At 32.5% G+C, this 21,035-nt stretch overlaps 1 protein-coding gene across 6 annotated transcripts in view; it reads left to right on the plus strand.

Annotated features, from left to right (window-relative positions):
• LOC101893257 (ribose-phosphate pyrophosphokinase 1) overlaps nt 1-21,035 on the plus strand; it is a 43,751-nt gene that overhangs the window by 16,293 nt on the left and 6,423 nt on the right. For 2 of the 6 annotated variants that reach the window (XM_005183827.4, XM_005183825.4), the window contains exons 3-5: nt 14,543-14,735; nt 15,219-15,281; nt 20,834-20,932. In XM_005183827.4, coding sequence (XP_005183884.1) covers nt 14,543-14,735; nt 15,219-15,281; nt 20,834-20,932 — 355 coding nt within the window. Of the gene's footprint in view, nt 1-14,542; nt 14,736-15,218; nt 15,282-19,930; nt 19,955-20,833; nt 20,933-21,035 lie in introns of all 6 variants that reach the window. The other 4 variants (XM_005183828.4, XM_005183826.4, XM_005183829.4 and 1 more) reach the window with 4 other exon arrangements.

The raw sequence follows: 21,035 nt of genomic DNA on the forward strand, positions 1-21,035 counted from the left end.
GAAATAAATTTATTTGTCCTAAATAATCCTGATATAAGACTGTGTATAATAATGCCTTTGACATCTCTATATAAAAAATTCTATTTAAAACTATATAGGTATCCATCAAATCGAACGGAGACACTAGGCAACAAACACACACAAGAACAACAATACCATAGAGCCATAATAAAATAAACCATATGTTATTGGCCTTAAGCCAAACAAGCCAACAAACATTGAAGAAATTCTTCATCGAATTAAAACGGCCTAAAAATGTACATACATATACGAATTCTATACCCAATATTGTATAATCGAAATTCGTTGACACATGCAAAGACAGATTTGAAATCGTCACGTCATCAAAGGCACTGGGCAGTTGTACTGGAAGTGTATTTGTATGAGTTTTTTTTTTTTGGTTTTTCTGAACTGTAACTTTCACGTGTAAACGCTGGGTAAACAAATTTGGCCGAATAAAAGTAGTATCGTGATTACCAACTTCATGAAAAGTCAAAATTAAAATTGGCAGCACTGTTGCTATCGGTAGGACTTAGCGAGAACTTTATTTTTCTTGCTAACTTGCCGAATATTGTCGTTAATTACCGAAATTATCAGCATGTTAATTCGAACGATTTCTGTCGGTAACTCAAAAAATGTGTTAGAGAATCGCACTATTGATATGTTGATTTAAAAGAACTGCCATAATTTTTGATATTATTACTAATTTTCTGTTTCCGTTCATTCTTTGCAATGAAGTTATCTCAGAGTTGACAGTTGGCTTTTAGCGAAAAGTCGATTTTCGACCTATTGAGTTTTCCTAATCAGATAAGAATCGATTTTCGATTTCAACTTTTCAAGCCAAAGTCGACAAAAATTGATTTTTTAAGTTCTACCAAAATATAATAATGATAAGGCTAATTGATCTCAAAATCGATTGCAAAAAGTCGACTTTGCCATTTTTAAGTCGAGATACGTATCCCTAGAGGGAGGGTATAAAAACATAGTAGAAAAATACAGGTGGTCGCATCGACACAGCTGCGGGGTCAATGAACTGTCAAACCAATTTTGAATGAAAAATCATGTAAATTCGTTAAAATTGTTGCAAAATACAGGGTGAGATAAAAAAACTGCAACAAAGCCAAAAACCATAATTTTTAATTTTTTTTTTTTTTAAATTTTATTGAATGAAAGCGAAAACTGTCGGAAATAGCATCAAATTTTAGAATAAGTTTAGATTTGGCACGAATTATGGCCTTCAAACGGCCAATGAAACCGTCACACGCTGCGGTATGTTTGCTCATTCCGGGCGAAGCGCTTGCTTGAGGTGATCGACACATTGGTATTTTTTAGTGCCAACCTTTCCAAAATACTCCAGACACAATAGTCCAACGGATTGGTATCCGAAGATTTTGATGGTCATTATGCGCAGGAAATGAAGCAAGGAACCTCATTTTTTAATCATTCTTGGGTGGCGTATGCTGAGTGCGATGGTGCTGAGTCCTGTTGGAATGTACAAGGTCTGCGGCCAAAATGTTTGCGTGTATTCTTCAATGTTCCTGTATTCTTTTTCAAGTTTTCAAACGTGAAAACTATTTGCGATTGCAAGGTCTGACATTGAATTTTCTTAACTTTTTCTGTAAGATTGAACACATTCTTATGCGTTTTCATTTGTTAACGTAAATTTGAGCAACAAATTAACCCTTAACTTGTAATACAAAATTAAACCGAATAAAATTGTGTAGTATTACGGTCTAAATCGTATTGGTTGTTATTCCGTCTGGTTTTGAGATTTTTCTCTCTCCGTAAATTTGGCCACTCAAACCATAGACAAATGAAAATATAGACAACGAAATGCTCTCACCGTTTATCTTCGAAAAAAATCGGATCAGCAGATGTCGTCCATATCGTTTCAGGGGTTTGAGTGGGAATTTTGAAGTCACTCAATTCAAAAATGTTAAAAATAACAAAAACTGTAGGATATTTGTCAGCTGAAAATTATTTCATAATAAAAGAAAAAGAATATTCCAGTGAAATTCTTGAAAAACGATAAAATGTGTTTTCGAAGTCGAGTGGCTTGAACGCGTAAATCAGCATGTTGACTATGCAAAACATGATGAGAGCCATCTGGAAAAAAGACAAAACTAACTTTTCGTTGTCTATATTTTCATTTGTCTATGCTCAAACCGATGTTGACGGAGGGCTCTCTTCTGCACTGGAATAAGATTAATGCCGCTGTCAAACAGCTGTTGTTTTATTTTTAGAAAGTTTATGCCGGCTAGTACCGGTTTATGACGGACGATCAAAATGGAATTGCTTGTTATTCTACACAAATCTTGCCGATAAACGCTAACAACAACACGTGAATTTTTGCCAGAAACGAATTCGTTTTTTATTATTTGTTTGTGTCGAAAGTAGAAGGCAACAACCTGTATAAATATTTATTGATTTAATTGACACTGAGAATGCTAAGAAAACTCCATTATTAATTTTTATTTTTATGTTTCGTTTCTAAAACCATGTGAACGTATCTATTTCTGGCCCTACCAACAAAGGGAGGGATTGTTTTAGAGTTTTCAAATTGAGAAAGTAATTAAAATTATGCTAACGAAGTGGGTGCTTAAGCTGCTATCAGACGATAAGGGTTTTACATATAAGCTGTCATTTTTATTATCCATGTATATGTATGTCAAAATTTGCACTTCTGAACAGATCAATAATTTGTATGTTCCAGAACTGCAGGAAAGTAAAAGTTTTTTTTTACGATAACCGATTATCCCTCTATGATATCGAAATAAATTGTAAAACTAGTAGATGCTTGCAGATACTGGAACAACGCATATATTTTCGTTACTCATGTATGTCAAAACTGAAATGTCGTCCATGTATCACACGATGTGTACAATATGGAAAATATGGAAAATTTGACACTACGTAATGTTAGAAACATATCTTCTGATAGATCCTTTATCTGTCACATTAGTATTATAAATTACCCGCCGACACAATGGCAGTACAAATTTAATGATGTTCTTTGAGTTTCCAGCCTTTATGTCAAGCTATGAAATAAAGTCTCAAAATGTGTCGTAAGTTGTTTTAAGGTCAATTTGGTTTTAATGCCCTCTATTGTTGTTATTGCCTGCTCAACCATTCGAAAATGTGACGTTTTCTGTAATCAAATTAACCTTTATGAGATAGTGAGAATGATACACACACACGAATCCATTCTCTTCGACGCAATTGTCACCGGTCTCTTTGTGGGATGCGTGAGTTTTGTTATTGCTCTAACTATCGATAACAACATTATCGATCAAAACTTAAAACGCACGAAAAAGACGAAGAAAGAACAACAACAATATGATCAATCTATAAATAGAAATCGCGCCAAACATTTAAATTAAGCCCTCTTAGTTTTTTCTAACAGCCACTCTTCAGACAGACTTTTTTGTTGTTGTTTTATGTCTCGTCTGGCTTTGTTTTTGTTTTGTTAACTCTTTATCAACGTGGTCCCTTTAAAAATACATTCAAATTCTTTCCACAAGCTTTCGTTTCGTTATGTTTGCCTAATTGTTTGCGCCGTTTTGCACGTTGTCCAACGCACAGCACAGCTGTTTTTGGTTGTGTGCGCGATAATTTGTTTGGTTGTCTATAGGAAACAACTTGGAAACAACAAAAAATAGCATAAATAATGTAAATTTGCTTGTGTTACTCGTTTTTGTGTCTTTTTTATGTTTGGCACGCTTGATTGGATTCTATGAAGAGGTCTCATTTTTCAATGTTATCGCATATTCGTTATTATTTCGGTGAGAGAATAATTCAGACGACCAAACAAAACCGTTGCTATGTCATGTTTACCCTAGGAGGAAAATATAAGAATGAATACTGGTTTAATAATCATAATAATAGTTGTGTTCCAGAATCTGCAAATTAATATTAAATCGTACTATTTTTTCGATATCATAAAGAGAAAATCGGTTACTATAGTGAAATTTTTAGATTTTGACAGTTTCTACAGAGCTAGTGATTCGGTTATTCAGAAATATAAAGCAAATGTGAGAGTACATAAACGGAGTTTTAGGTTGACCTAGTTCGATTTTGACCCTACACTTCTTTGGTTTTTATACCCTCCACCTTGGAAAGGACATCCCTAAATATTCGTCGTAGAGCCCATAAAGTATATACATAATCAGCTGGTTTTTTGACACACTTTTCCACGGATTTGTCTAAAAATTGGTATTTGTAGTTCGCAATGGGTTCTAGCTTCGGTTGCGGAACATTGAATATTTGGGTCCACGTTTTCCTACAGCGCACATATAACGATCTCCACCGATATTCGGTATTTTGATAATTTTTGTTTCAAAATTTGGTATATAAGAAGATTTGGTAGATGACCATCCTTGAATTATAAAATTGTCTATTGAGGTTCCCGTTGTGGTATGGCCCCCATACAACGGCCTCAGCCGTTTTATGTTTTTATACCCTACACCACAAGGTGGTCAGGGTATTATGTCTTTGTGCATTTGTTTGTAACAGGCAGAAGGAAACGAGATAGACCCATAGTTCCTTTTGATGATCTGAATAGAATCACATTCTGAGTCGATTTATGCATGTCCGTCCGTCTGTCCATGTATTTTTGTAAACAAAGTACAGGTCGCATTTATTGCCCGATCCAGATGAAATTTTGCAAAGATCTTTTGTTTGGCCCAAGGACGAACCCTATTGAAATTGGAGATAATCGGTCAAAATTTAGATATAGTTCCCATATATATCTTCGTCCGATTTGCCTTTTATTGTGCACCAAACGTGTAATATCAGACCGAATTGTATGGAATTTTGCATATACACCCAAATTAGGCCTGAAAATATGTGTGCCAAATTTGATCGAAATCGGTTCAGATATAGCTATAGCTCCCATATATATTTTTCATCCGATTTGTTATTTTTGTCCACCGCCGCCGTAATATGCACTCTGTAACAACAATTTTTGGGGAAATATATCAAATGCAGCTCAGAAATACCTTTGCTAAATTTTATCGAGATCGGTTCAGATTTGGATATAGCTCCCATATATAACTTCGTCCGATTTACCTTTTATTGTGCACCAAACGTCTAATATTTGTCCAAATGGGATGGAATTTGGCACTTACGACCGAATTGAGTCTAGAAGCTAGTATGTCAAATTTGGTGAAGATCGGTTCAGATATAGCTATAGCTTCCATATATATTATTCATCCGATTTGTTATATTTGTTACCCACAACCGTAATATGCACTCCGTAACAACGATATTCAGGGAAATATGTCAAATACAGCTCAGAAATATCTTTGCCAAATTTTATCGAGATCGGTTGATATTTGGATATAGGTCCCATATATATCTTTATCCGATTTCAAATTAATTGTGCACCAAATGGGCAATACAATTCCGAATTTAAAAGATACAAATGCTTCGGCATATTTAGTCCTTTGAACTTTAAATTATAATTATAATCATAGCGTGTATGATTGAATTCTCCCATAAAAACTTTTAATTGTTATGTGGAGCTCTACTTAATTAGCAAAGTGGTGTAGGGTATCATAAAGTCGGCCCCGCCCGACTTGAAGACTTTCTTTACTGTTTTTTTTTTAAGTTTAACAGCATTATCCCAAAGAGGTTCGGCCAAGACAAACTTAATGTTTTTTGTCTTTTTTTCTTTGAATAATTCCAGATTTGCCATTATTGGTTGGTTATTTGTCCCAGACGTATTTGGGTAGACAAAGCATTTTTCCAAAGCGAAGAGCTTATACTTTTTGAGTTTTTCGTCAAATTTTAGCTAAATGGAATTTGAAGACCCTAAATATAAAAAATCTGCTATAAATTGTCTATAAAAACGAATACATCTTCATTGTATTAAAGACTAATCTCTCATATAATGTTCTCTCTCTTTAGAGGTCTCTTTTATGTATTTTAATCATTATATGTCATTTACACCATTCTCATAGTCCTTGTTTCGTTGGTATAAATTCCAAACATTTATTTAAATTTCTTATAAAAAAAATTGAAATCTTTGCATGTTTAATAAAAAAAAGATCACATGTCATGGCAAACAAACCTATCGATCGTTTGTAAAAAACACTCTTCAAATACGCGGCAAAACATAAAAATAAACTGAAAAAAATACAAAAACAATTGCCAGTGGAACGAAATTGTGTGTGTTTTCATAAATCAGCTGCTTGTTCTTCTTGGGCCAAGTGACACACATTTATCCCATTATCAGATGTTTCTGACATTGTTGGTAGCACATTTTGTTTTCTTATCTTCTCAGTCAGTCATAATTTGTTAACTTTTTGAGTACCATTTTTTTTGTCTGGCCCACATTCCTCCCACCACCCTGGCGTCGATGCGCTTTCTTCATGGAAACAAAATTTCTTGCGAGTTTGAGAAACGTAAAACGTGACAAAAGCAAATGACTCTTTAGTTTGTATGAAAGAGAAACAACAATGCATACATGAGAGAGATTGTTTTTTAATTATTATTATTATTATTTTGTTTTTTTTTTTCATTAAAATAAATGCATACTTTTGGAAATATAAGTAACATTTACAGGGACTAAAATAATGAAGTTTTAGCCTCTGCCCTTTTTAAGATAAATCAAATGTCAATTCCATAACGTAAGCTTCAAGTAAATCGTAGTCACGCTGCTGATGGGACAGGGTGTGATAAAAAACTGCAAAAATGTGAAAAGTATAAGAAACCATATAAATTTACTTATATTTGAAAAAAGAAAAAAACATTTTAAAATTTTTGACATATCAATTTTCCCAAGTCAAACTTAATGGTATTGTGATAAAGCGAGCACATGTAAACGACCTTGAACATTGCCTGACCTTTTGTGTCAAAATGATTTTTTAATATTTCCTATAATTGCCATTTCCCCTTTCTATTTATGCTGTCACCAGTTGAGATTTTTATATCTTTAAAAATTTGAACTTTAGAATCGTTCAGGTACAAATATCGGTCAAAAACTTTATCACTTCTGATTTTCTATTCTCTTATCAGACATTATTTAATTTTACGAATTTTTATTCCCAGATAACAATTATGGATTTTTAAAATCGTATCATGATTTATTTAATCATTTTATAAACGAAACAACCAAACAGCTACTCGACATAATTATGTCACATTTTTGACATTTAATTATATTGTATATTGTTTGCAATGATTATTGTTATTTGATTAAAATCTATTTGAAAATGTTGTGCCAAAATAGTGTAAATAGCCACAAATGCAATCGATGGGAAAATGCAATTTGTCATTTGACAAAAATTACAGCGGTCATTAGAATCAGATTAATCGAATTTTTAATTCACATTTCTAATCAAAATTTGTTAAGATTTTTTTTTATTGGAAGCATATGGGGAAATATTCTTTTTAATTTGAATATTTTAAAATCTGAAAGTTCTGTGTTCTTTGTCTTTCTGAAAGGCTATTTAATTAAAAAAGTAGCAATGTTTTTTTTTTTTTTTGAATTAAAAAATTACACCAAAAAGGAATTGCATTATTTTGTGGTTTTCTAATTAAGTGCAAAAAAAAAAAAAAACACAACAGCTGGGAATCTGTCAATGATTTGTGATGCTAAATTGAGCGATGAGTACCATGCAATATTAGATTAGAATCGTGTGTTATTAAAATAGCACACTACAATAATTAAACTAAAGGAAAAAATGGAAAAAGCCATAACCATGGGCTTTTGAATTTCAGGTTACCATTTACGCTTGCCAGTAAAATAAGTAGCACGTTTATACTATTAAAGTATCAGTCGGTTTTGCCGACAGATTTATATCCCCAACCTTGAGTTATGATTATTCAAACTGTTGACCAATTATGGGCGAGGTTCCGAAGCAGTTGGACAATATTAACCAATTAATATCCAACCGAACACTGATATAAATATTAAAACCTGCCAGATTTGGACTATATCGACTACTCCCTATACTTTATATGAAATATGTGCAAATTTTTGGAAAATGTGGAAATGGGCGTGAGGTAATAGATATAGCGGACGAAGGCATTCCATTTTCATACTTTAACTAATACAGATAAAAATTTTGGTATGTGGAAAATTTGAAGGAAATTGAACTTTTATTTCCAATTTTATGCGAAATCATAAATTTCGAGAAATTACATATTCATATCAGATTTCTGTTTAAGACAAATATTTAGATGTAGTAATTTGTAAAGAATCACCAACTTATTTCGTAAGTTATGACAGATATAAATATTGGAAATTGTGACCCTTTGTGGGCGAGGTACCAGAAAGGTTTGGCAGATATATATCATCTTCACAACAGATCGTGTGTTAGCAAAAATCTTTGGATGTGTGAAATTTGAAAAGAGTTGGAGGCTTATATAACTTTTTTGGAGCGTTTTGTTTTTCAAAAAATTTGAACCCATGTGGGGGAGGTACCAGAAGGAATGGAAGGTACCAGAAGGAATGCTCCGATCTGTACCATATTTATAACTGATCTTGTGTTGAGGGAAATTTTGAGATGTGCCAAGTCTTGAATGGAATCGGATGTTCATTTCATTTTTATGGGCTTCATGGATAATTAACATTTTGAGCCTTTGTGGGGAGGTACCCGAAGTAGTGGACCGATATATCCCATTATCACACCAGGCTTTGGGTTAATAAATATATTTTGATGTGTGAAATTTGAAAAGAGTTGGAGGCTTATAACACTTTTTTTGAGCGTTTTGTTTTTCAAAAAATTTTGAACCCTATGTGGGGGAGGTACCAGAAGGAATGGTCCGATCTGTACCATATTTATAACAGATCTTGTGTTGAGGGAAATATTGAGATGTGCCAAGTCTTGAATGGAATCGGATGTTAATTTCCTTTTTATGGGCTTCATGGATATTTAACATTTTAAGCCTTTGTGGGGGAGGTACCAGAAGGAGTGGACCGATATATCCCATTTTCACACCAGACTTTGGGTTAATAAAAATATTGTGAAGTGTGTAAATTGAAGAGAACCGAATGCTTATTTCGAATGATTTTATGATCGTTTTGGTTATTCATAATTTGGACGCTTTGTGGGGGGAGGTACCAGAAGGAATGGTCCGATCTATACCATATTTATAACAAATCTTGTGTTGATGGAAATATTGAGATGTGCCAAGTCCAAATGGAATCGGATGTCAGTTTCGTGTTTTATGAGATTCATAGATATTCAAAATTTTGACCCTTTGTGGGGGAGGTACTTGATGGAGTGGACCGATATTATCCATTTTCGCACCTGACCTAACACTGATGCAAATATTAAGATTTGCAAAGTTAGAGCTAAATTGGATTATCCTGTCACTTTCTATGCAGTAAATTATTTTTGTTTGAAAATTGAGACATTTTGTGTGGGAGGTACCAGAAGGAGTGGATCGATATTGCCTGCCCCCGAATTCGTATGAACGTACCATTGACAAATAAAGGTATAGACTAAAAATTTTTAAAATTTACCCCTTCCGCCAGATGTCACTATGGTTGATCTTGGGCCAGTAAAGTCACTCAGGGCTAGTGAAGTCACTTGACTTCGAAAACAATTTATTCATCTTTCTGCTATTTAAGTTCTATATTTTAATATTTCATGACATAGTCGGATAATGTAAATGTAAATAAAGTCACTATTTCATTTTGAATTGATATATAAAAATAAATCATAAAAATATTCAATATTTTGTATTTTGAGAGAATTGAGTGAATAGTCTTATTCTCTCTCACAGCATGAACGACATCTATTGAAGCACTTTTTTCGGAGATAACAGACAACTTTTTAGCCTATACTTTTATTTGTCTATGATCGTACAACATTTTATAGTAATTTGTATAAATTATTGGCTTATAGAAAAATTATTTGGATTATGCGAAAAACTTTTGGGCAATGATATTTTTCAAAACCATTTTTTGTCTTAATTATAGTTATATATTTTCGGATTTTCACACATTTCCCCTTTATAAATATACTACACACACAGACGGATACCAACTCATCCACAACATTTTTTTTAAATCTGGAGACGTCACATGCTATTTAATCCTCCATTACTGCGTAAACAATTATTTTAGTATGCGATGTTGTTCGTTTTGTTAATTTATTCGCTTTTGTTTTACTTTTAAATTGTTTTGTTGTTTAGAATAAGCAAATAACAACAAACATCTACGATATACGAAATACATACAAACCTCCATATATATGTATGTGTGGTTATTTTCCCTTCACTTCACAAGTCTGGGCATTGGGCCAACAATTTTTGGTTAAAGATTTTTTTATCTTTGGCATGATAATCATCTTGTCTCGCTTGAAATAAATCCAGATGGGCGCGATGGGGATGATGATAAGATGGAAGGTATCACATACATCAAGTTAGGCGAGAGATGCCACAATCAGCCAAGTCAAAAAACCAAATACAACAAAAAACCAAGAATTTGTCACCAATGTTTTCTTGAAAATTTCTCTTCGAATAGAAGGGAAACAGATCTCAAAAGATGTGAGAACAAAAGTCATCAGCCTTAAAAAACCGCTGTACCAAATTATCCGGAAGCAAAGCGATAACAAAGAATTTCATAGAAAATAAAATCGAGGAGGTGTAATGAGAGGGAAAGGAGATACTTTCACTTTTTATTTTCGACAAGAATTTTATTCTACAGTGGGATGAAAATATATACGATTTTTTTGGTAGAAATGACATTATAACAAGTAAAATGGTACCAGTCGGTTTTGCCGACAGAAGTATGCCTCCAGCCTTGAGCTATGATTATTCAAACTGTTGGCCTTTTGTGGGGGAGTTTCCGAAGCAGTTGGCCAATATTGACCAATTCGTTTCTGACCTAAGACTGATAAACAATATTACAACGTGTCAGACTATATGGGCTACTTCCTATACTTTTTATGAGATATGTGAAAATTTTTGAAAAATGTGGAAATATGCGCGAGGTAACAAATAAAGCGGACCGAAGTATTCCGTTTTCATACTTCATCTAATACAGATAAAAATATTGATATGTGCATTTCAATTTTATTTTATTTCCAATTTTATGCGAAACCACAAATTTTGATAAATCCCGCATTCATCTCAGGTTTCCGTTTGAGAGAAATATTTGGAAATAGCAAATTGTAAAGAATCGCTGACTTCTTTTGTAAGTTATGACAGATATAAGTATTGGAAATTGTGACCTTTTGTGGGTGAGGTACCAGAAAGGGATAATCTTTACAACGAATTCTGCGTTATCAAAAATATGTGCATGCGTGGAATTTGAATAGAGTTGGAGGCATATTCCGCTTTCTTTGAGCGTTTTGTTTTTTAAAATCTTGAACCCTTTGTGGGGGAGGTACCAGAAGAAATGGTCCGATCTCTACCATCTTTATAACAGAGCTTGTGTTGATGGAAATATTGAGATGCACCAAGTCCGAATGGAATCGGATGTTAATTTACCGTTTTATGAGCTTCATGGATATTAAAAACTTTGACCCTTTGTGAGAGAGGTAAAAGAAGCAGTGGACCGATATATCCCGCCTTCACAGCAGTTCTTGTGTTAGTAGAAATAATGGGATGTGTGAAATATGAAGAGAACCGGATGTTTATTTCGGATTTTATGATCGTTTTGATCATTCAAAACTTAGACCCTTTGTGGGGGAGGTACCAGAAAGAATGGTCCGATCTCTACCATCTTTACAATAGATCTTGTGTAGATGGAAATATTGAGATGTACCAAATCTGAATGGAATCGGATGTTAATTTTGCGTTTTATGAGCTTCATGGATATTCAAAACGTTGACCCTTTGTGGGGGATGTACTAGAAGGAGTGGACCACCAATGCATCCAATTTTCACACCAGACCTTGGGCTAAAAAAATATTGTGATGTGTGTAATTTAAAGAGAATCGGATGCTTATTTCGGATTTTATGATAGTTTTTCTTATTCAAAACTTTAACCCTTTGTAGGGGAGGTACCAGAAGAAATGGTCCGATCTCTACCATCGTTGTAACAGATCTTGTGTTGATGGAAATATTGAGATGTGCCAAGTCTGAATGGAATAGAATATTAATTTCCCGTTTTATGAGCTTCATGGATACTCAACATTTTAACTCTTTGTGGGGGAGGTACCACACCAGACCTAGCACTGGTGCAAATATTATGATTTACAAAGTTGGAGCAAAATCGGATTATTGCTTCTCTTTCTGTGCAGTAAATTATTTTCTTTGAAAATGTTGACATTTTGTGAGGGAGGTACCAGAAGGAGTGGAACGATATTTCCCATCTCCGAACTCGATCGAAGTTTGACAATAATACTACGATGTACTTAGTTTGGATCAAATCGGATACTCTATTCGAGAGTTATCGAATAGGCTGCTTTTTCAATGATTTTTTAATAAAAATTGTATTTATTAAAAATAATTTGAATTAGAACAAATGCAATCAATGACATATCAACCCATTGTACAACTAAAAGATATTTCAAAGATTATAGCAACCAAAAAATGTATTTTCACCATGCCCATCCATCTACGCAAGAAAATCAAACTAAAGCAGCCAAACAAAATTCACACACCATGGATGAATAAACTACAAATTCTTATGGATATCACTTGACGGCGTTTTATTTTCGTTTTGTTGTCGTTGTCAGGGACAATCGAATTGTTGTTGGTTATGGGGCTTGTCCAACATCGTCACAAAACTATGTAGCCATACCAACAACAAGAACGCAAATACAAGATCATGCTAAATTGAAACTTTCGTGAATAGGCAAATAATTTTTACTGATCTGCTTTCAATTTCCCCTTCTATTTGACGTCAATATTACAAAACAAAACAAAGTTTTAGACAAATGTGATATGGAACACACAACTGTTTTTATGTGCCTAGGAAGGCTCAAAAATATTTGATTATTGATTATTTTTTTAAATATGCAACTCGTCATACGTAAATATTTCAGATATGAAAATAAATTTTATTTGAACACTGAAGAGTACTCCAGAAAAAGTTGCCATCTTCTATTCAGCAAATGAGTATATGTAAATGTTTGTAAACCTACTGTAAAATGCCATAAATAGTTGCCATAAAATTTCCAAATGGCAACACTGGATAACTCAACGGTCAAGATTTCTCTCACTTACAAAAATGTGGTTTATCAGACGACATTTGGTAAAAATTTGTACAATTTGTTTCGTCAAAACAAAACAACTTGTCCGCAATAAAAAGAAACAAAACAAGCAAAAATTAGTATTTTATTAAAAATAAACAAGACATCTACCAAATCTTTAAAATACCGAAATTTGAAACAATTTCGTGGGTAAATTTCGCTATGAGAAAACGTGGACCTAGGTATTTAATGTTCTGCCACCGAAGCTAGAACCCATTATGAACTGCAAATACAAATTCGTGAAAAAACGTGACAAAAATCCTCAAAATCCTATATCCAACCATCCTAGATTTAAAACAAGCTTTTGCATGATTCTGTTTCTTTACCTTTTGCAATTGTTTTTTTTCTCTTAGGAGAGGAAAAATCGTATTTACTCTCAACAACTTTATTCTGCACAAGTTATGGCAAAATGTTGTTGATGCCCCAAAGGTCCAGCAAATAAGAGAGTGAAAAAGAACAATTTTAATAGTTGATTTACCGAAAGTTTGGAAATTCTTACTGGAGCAATTTTTTCATTAAGAATTATCCAGCAAAAGTCGACTATTTAAAAAAATAAATGAAAATATTAGGAATTAATTTAGATATTTGAATTATTTTTTATAAAATAAGCATTCAATATTGGAAAAAAATTCTGTTTTCCTATAAAACTCGAAATTTTGATATGGATTTTACTGTTCTGCAAAATTTTAGCGTAAGATAGTAATTTGTTTCTCACTACAAGTTACCGAGTTATTTTTTACCTATTGCTGAGAAACTAAACGAACGGAATTATTACATGTTTACGTGCTCATAACAATTGTTAATATTTCTTGTATGTCACGTGCCGTTCGTTGTTGGTCCTTGGCCTCTAAATGGTTGCGTGACATTTATTACCCTGTCGTTTTAAAGGTTCATTGAGTTTTTGGAAGTTTGGATAATATTCTATAGGATTCCTGCTTAACAATATCGTGAGGTTGCAGTAAGGTTGTTGATTCGTGTCTTAATAATTCGAAATTAAACTGTAATTAATACATTTTTATACGGTGACATACGTAGATACATGTTAATATATACTTAATTATTAATAAATATGTTTTTTTTTTTCATAAATTTCCGTTTATCAGTCATGACAATCTTAATTTAATTCTTAAATAATTTTTTATTTCGGGGGGATTCCTTGACCTTTGTCTTTGGGAATAATCAGCTGTCATCCTTGATGAATTTAACGTCAAGACTTTTAAGCTAGCAAAAGAACGAATACTTCCTTTTTTATTCTGGAACAATGTTTTGTACATATGTGATTATGCCGTCAATTATTTATATTATGATTTACACATTACCTTTTTTAATTTATTTTCCCCCATTTCAAGTAATTCCCCACTAAATGTCCCCTCTTTTTTTAAATTCCAGTGTTGAAATTGGTGAATCTGTGCGCGGTGAAGATGTGTACATTGTGCAATCTGGTTCCGGTGAAATTAATGACAACTTGATGGAATTGCTGATCATGATCAATGCCTGCAAGATCGCCTCAGCATCCCGTGTAACAGCTGTGATTCCTTGTTTCCCATATGCCCGCCAAGATAAGAAAGATAAGGTAAGTAAGGTAAAGAAAAAAACGAAACTCAAAGTATTTGGTACAAAATTTCTTAAAATGTTAAGTGAAAACACACCACCGAAACAGAAAATGCGAAAGAAGAAGTTGATAATGACAACAGAAATGTAAACGTGAAGTGAAAATTATGGTTTTAATTTTATTGTTTTTTCTTTTTGTTTTCTAATTGTTTTGCTATTGAAAAAATAATAATTGTACTAAAAACAAAACCAAGCTTATTTTTGCATTTTGATGTTGTTGTTGTTGTTTTTTTCTTTTTAATGTGACTTATTTTCGATTGTTGTAATTTGTTTTTTATTTCAATTTTTGGTCTTTGGAAAACTACCAAGGCAACAACTTTTCAACCAAAAAAAAAAAAAGTCGTCAAGTAAATTATCGATTTATGGGCGGATAATTTTGAAGTTGTGTTGTGTATTAATGTTCAAATATGCTCTCTCATTTATTTAATTTATTAAATTATTTGATTTTCTTTAGCTGGCCGGCTCTGATGATGGCGATGTAAAGCTCCGTAGTAAGAACTACGATTGGAAATTTAGGGTATTTACTTCGTTCTAGTTTTCAGATTTGTTTTAATCTTTTTTGTCATTTTATGTTTAACGCTGGGTGAAAAACAAAAAAAACTAAAACAACAAGATATTCATATTTATATTAAATTCACAATAATTGTAACATCCGAGTAACATTTGAGGAGATAACAAATAGCAAATATAAATATATATATTTTTTTAAGCATATTTTGTACAAAGATTTTTTTGTGTGATTTTGTAAGCAACGCTGAAATTGTGAATAATTTATCAAATGAAATATAATATTTGAATTTGATTTTTTATTCTAATTCATTCATATTCAAATTTTAATATTGGTAAATTAACAATAATTCTATAATTTTATACTAATATTGTTTTCTATGATTCATCAATATTAATAAAAAACAAGTAAAAAAACATTAAGTTCGGCCGGGCCAAACTTTTAATACCCTCCACCTTAGGGTAAAAGAAACATTAGAAGAAATGTGGCAAAAACCATAAAAATACCGAATATCGGGGGGTACCGTTATATGGGGGCTATATCAAATCATGGACCCATGCATGCAATGTTTCGCCACCGAAGCTGGAACCCATTATGACCAACAAATACCAATTTTCAGACAAATCCGTGAAAAAATGTGGCAAAAATCATCCAATTACCGAATATCGGGAGGTTCCGTTATAAGGGGGCTTTACCAAAACGTGGACCTACACATGCAATGTTTTGCCACACGCTCAGGCACCCATTATGACCCACAAATACCAATTTTTAGACAAATCAGTGAACAAATGTGGCAAAAACCATCAAAATACCGAATATCGGGAGGTACCGTTATATGGGGGCTATACCAAATCATGGGCCCATACATGCAATGTTTCGCCACCGGAGCTGGAAACCATTATGACCCACATGTACCAATTTTTAGACAAATCCGTGAAAAAATGTGGCAAAAAAAAATAAAATACCGAATATCGGGAGGTACCTTTATATGGGGGCTATACCACAACGTGGACCTATACATGCAATGTTTTGCCACACGCTCAGGGACCCGTTATGACCTACAAATACCAATTTTCAGACAAATCCGTGAAAAAATGTGGCATAAATCATCAAAATACCGAATATCGGAAGGTACCGTTAAATGGGGACTATACCAGAACGTGGACCGATATATCTCATTTTCAATACCAACCATCCTAGACACAATGCAAATAGCTCTGCTAAATTTTGGCCCTCTACGTCAAATAATGTGGGCTGTATCGTGATTTCAACAGACAGACAGTCAGACGGACAGACAGACAGACGGACATCGTTAAATCGACTTAGAATTTTATGCTGATTATGAATATATATACTTTATGGGGTCTAAGACGAATATTTAAGGATGTTACAAACGGAATGACAAAGTTAATATACCCTCCTTTCCAAGGTGGAGGGTATAATAACGTACAATGATTTGATGAGTAGACATTTTTATATGTTTAAATTCTTTTATTGTACCTGATGTTAAATTTATATTTATATTCGATTTTTTTGTTTATTTTTTAATTACAATTTAATTAAAACGGTACATTGATTAAATTTATACACTTAATTAGATGCATTTTTAATGACAATGGTATAAACTATAAATGATAACATTTTTGATTATTTTTTGTACTGTCAAAATTGAATCTAAATATAATAACTTATGTTTTTTTTTTCTTGATCTATTCAGAATTCTCTTACTTTTTGTTACATATAACTTCCATGTTTTATGTCAAGACTCCTGAAAGTAACATTGCATGTTGAGTTTTATGTTCAATTTAATACTAGACTTAATTTTATGTTTTAACTTTTTAAATAAATATTTATTTTTTAAATATTTTTTTTCTTGCAATGAAATGCACTAGAGATTAAACACTATAAATATAACTCATTTTATTCGTACAAAATTTGCTTAAAATTTTAAAAATATTAGAAATTCCAAATAAAATTTGTAAGAAAGTCATTCGTACATGAAATCACAACAATTAGCTTCAAAATTATCTTTTTAAAAAATGCGACGATATTTATATTGAATTTGGTATTATTTTTTTTTTATTATAAAAAAATTGTAGAATGCAGCTTCATTGCAAAATATAAATTACAACAATTAATTTATTCACATGCAATTTTTGTATTTATGTATAATTTAAAAAAAAAAATAACGACTTTGGTGAACATTAGTTACTTTTGTTTTTTGTGTATTTATAGATATTATGGTATTTTTATATGGTGTATTATTTATTATTAATGATAAGAAATATACACATACACCAACATTTTGTTATTATAAATTTGTGTCATTGTTTGTCACGTTTTGTCCCTCCTAATTATGTCTATGTATTGTTATGTTTTTTATTTATTTTTTTCAATCAATATAATTTACATTTGATTAATTTACTGATAAAATTCAATATTTGTTCTAAGTCAACATTCCATGTCTCGAAGTGAAAACAATTACTTATTTATTATACTCTCACCCTTATAGGTCATATATGTGTTTTGACAAGACCCTTTTACGAACATTTAGAGGGCATATTGTTATGTCTACCAGTATGTATAATGCCCACTACTACACGGTGCAACACAACAAATAATTACGGGGAAATGCGGCAGATTATGAAAGAAGAGAATGTTAAAAAAGAAGCCACGTATATCTGTGTTTTGAAAGTTCTCATTAAAAATGAACCAAAATAGAAGGGCCCAGTTCCCCCTTCTTCCACTCTTTTGGTAATTTTCGGATAAAGATTCCGTGGAATCTGTGCATTAGGTATACGGTGTCTTCGACAATATTGCAGATAAAAATACGAGGAATATTTTGATTCAACATTTTAACCCTCATGAGGGTCAACGATGGGTCTTTTTGGTTCTTATTTTCAAATATGGCTAAATATTTCCTTTAAACGGGATCGTAGGTAGTCAAAATATCCTACAAAATTATTTGTTATAAAGTTCTACCATAGGCCCTAGAAGACGTCGAGAATCTAACTCGTTCTTAAACGTAAGGGATTAATATGCCTTTAAAAGACATTTAAGGGTTAATCCGTACTGTGTGTGAATTTGTGCAAAAATATCCAACAAAGCATAATTTTAGATGGATGACGTCAAAGACAAAAATATTCTTCATTAAATTTTACCATAAGTCACCAAAGAAATCTCTACTTTTACTGTATATCGGCAAAATATTGCAATATTATTCCCAAAAAAACCGAAAAAAATCTTAATTTTTTTTGATACATATTTCCTCGGACTTCTTTCGAGTTGACATTTGAAAAAAATATAAAATGTCATTTTAGGCGGAAGGTGTCCAAAGAGAAATACTCTTCACAAAATGCCCATATAAAATATAAAACCATATAAATAAACTGTATATCTAGCTCCTATAGTTTTTTTTTTTTTTTTTGAAAATTACATTCGAATTTCCTGTACTAAAAGTGAAAATTATGTCTTCACTGCATCCAATACGAGTCAAAATCTCCATTTATACTTCATTTTTTGGAAAAGGAAAAAAAATTGGTTTACTTAAAACCATAGAAAATAGCGCATACATTTTTGTTAGTAAAAAACCTAGTTTATTTGTAAAATATTTTGCAATTTTCCAAATTCCCTAAAAATTTTCTTATAATTGCACTGTTCCATAGGCAGTCCGGGTTGTGGAAAATGCCTCAAGTGGACCTAATAGACCCCTATAGTTTGAGATATATTTCGCAATATTTAGTATAGAGTTTTAAAGTTTGATTAAGAACTTTGGACTATATCCGGAATCATTAATACAGAAAATGGGTCATATCGGTCCAAATTTTTAGCAAATAGTCACCTTGTTAGAATAACTCCGAATTTGAAACAATTCCGGTGAATAATGCGCTAAAATCATCAAAACACCGAATATCGGGAGGTGCCGTTATATGGGGGCTATACGAAGACGTGGACCTGCAAGGACAATTTTCTGCCATAGGCTGCAGAATCCATTACGAGTTTCTAATACCAAATTTGTAACAATTCCGGTGAATAATGTCGCTAAAATCACCAAAATACCGAATATCTGGTGGTACCATTGTATGGGGGCTATAAAAAAAACGTGGACCTACATGGCGCATTTTCAATACCAAAAATCCCGCAAATATAATATAAATTTGAGTAAAATTTTATCAACCTACTAAATTTCGTTCGGAAGCAAGAGTGATTTCCGCAGACGGATAGACGGACTGACGGACGGACATGGCTAAATCGACATAGAATTTTAAGCTGATCAAGAATAAATATACTCTGTGGGGTCTAAAATGCATATTTCGAGGTGTTACAAACGGAATGACAATCTTTATCCTCCATACTATGGTGGAGGTTATAAAAACGAGATTATTATGCCCTTCACAATTAAATTTACTGGAGCCTTCTACCAACGGCTTAATTAAGTGATACACATTGCATAATGTTTTTTTTTTTTTTAATTTTAAGTTCAACAAAAATTAATTTTTTAACACAATCCCTTCTACATCAGGAACATTTACTTGTTTGCGTCTACCCCAACTTTACCCCCCCCCCCCCACCCATTTGTTTTCCTTTTTTCAATATTTCTGCAGTTTGTGTTTCACCTAAACTTTTTTCTTTTCTTTGACAATTTCTTTTATTTTTAGGAATTTTCACCTAAACAATATACTGTGAGTAGTTCAAATGGGAAATCTCGCTAAACAATAGCTGAGAAAAAGGTTCTTTGCTTAGCCCCACAGACCTCAAGGGTCTAACAAAACACTGGCGTTTCTTAGGCTTTCTTTTTTGCATATGCGTTTGTTTTCGAATTACGAGATTGAAACCGGACTACTTTTTTATGCAACTTTTTCAAGATTGTTTTTTAGATTTGAGAATGAGTCCCAAATTTAATTCCCATTTGAGTTTCCCCTTCCGAAAATCATATTTTTTTTGCATGATTTTTTTTTGTTCTCCTTCTCTCAATGTATTTATATTTTAATAAAAAAGTATGTATTATTATAAAATATATTTTTTTGAATAGCAGCATCACTCTAAAGCAAGCACTTTTCACTTTGTGTACCCTTTATCCTCTCCCCCTTGTATGGCACATTAATCACTGGTTTCGAAATTGGTTTACAAGCACCTGTTTTAGAGCACACCTTAAATGTATCAACATTTGTTCACCAAAAAAACTTATTTCATTTTGTAGTTATGATTTTATTAATTTATTTTATTTAATATTAAATTATCATTATTATTTCTTTAAATTGAATTAAATTTGTTTTGCAAAATTCGTTAATGCCAAATGGGCGTATTTTTATGTTTTAACATTGTATTCGTCGTCTTCATGTGAATCATCTATCACAGTGGTTCTCCACCATCAACAATTCCGCACCACAATCGTTTCCAAATTGGGTATATCCAGAATATGAACATTGTCCCCTATTCGTTGTCATATCATTTCAAAGTTGCCATTTGACATTTGTTTTTTTTTTCTCATGGTATTGTTCTCTTTTTGCCAAGGGCCATAAAGATATTAACGTTTTGTATTGTTTCTGGTTTTTCTACAGAGTCGTGCCCCCATTTCGGCGAAATTGGTCGCAAATATGCTATCAGTGGCCGGAGCAGATCACATTATAACTATGGACTTGCATGCATCTCAAATTCAGGTAAGTTTTAAAAATATATAATAATTACTAAGATTCCGTCCTTTTTAGTCGTAAAAGCAGCACAAGAAATAATTTTTAATTTTAGAACAACAGAGTAGGCCAA

This window comes from Musca domestica, unplaced genomic scaffold, assembly GCF_030504385.1.
Source record: "Musca domestica strain aabys unplaced genomic scaffold, Musca_domestica.polishedcontigs.V.1.1 9, whole genome shotgun sequence".
In the NCBI taxonomy this organism is placed as follows: Eukaryota; Metazoa; Arthropoda; class Insecta; order Diptera; family Muscidae; genus Musca; species Musca domestica.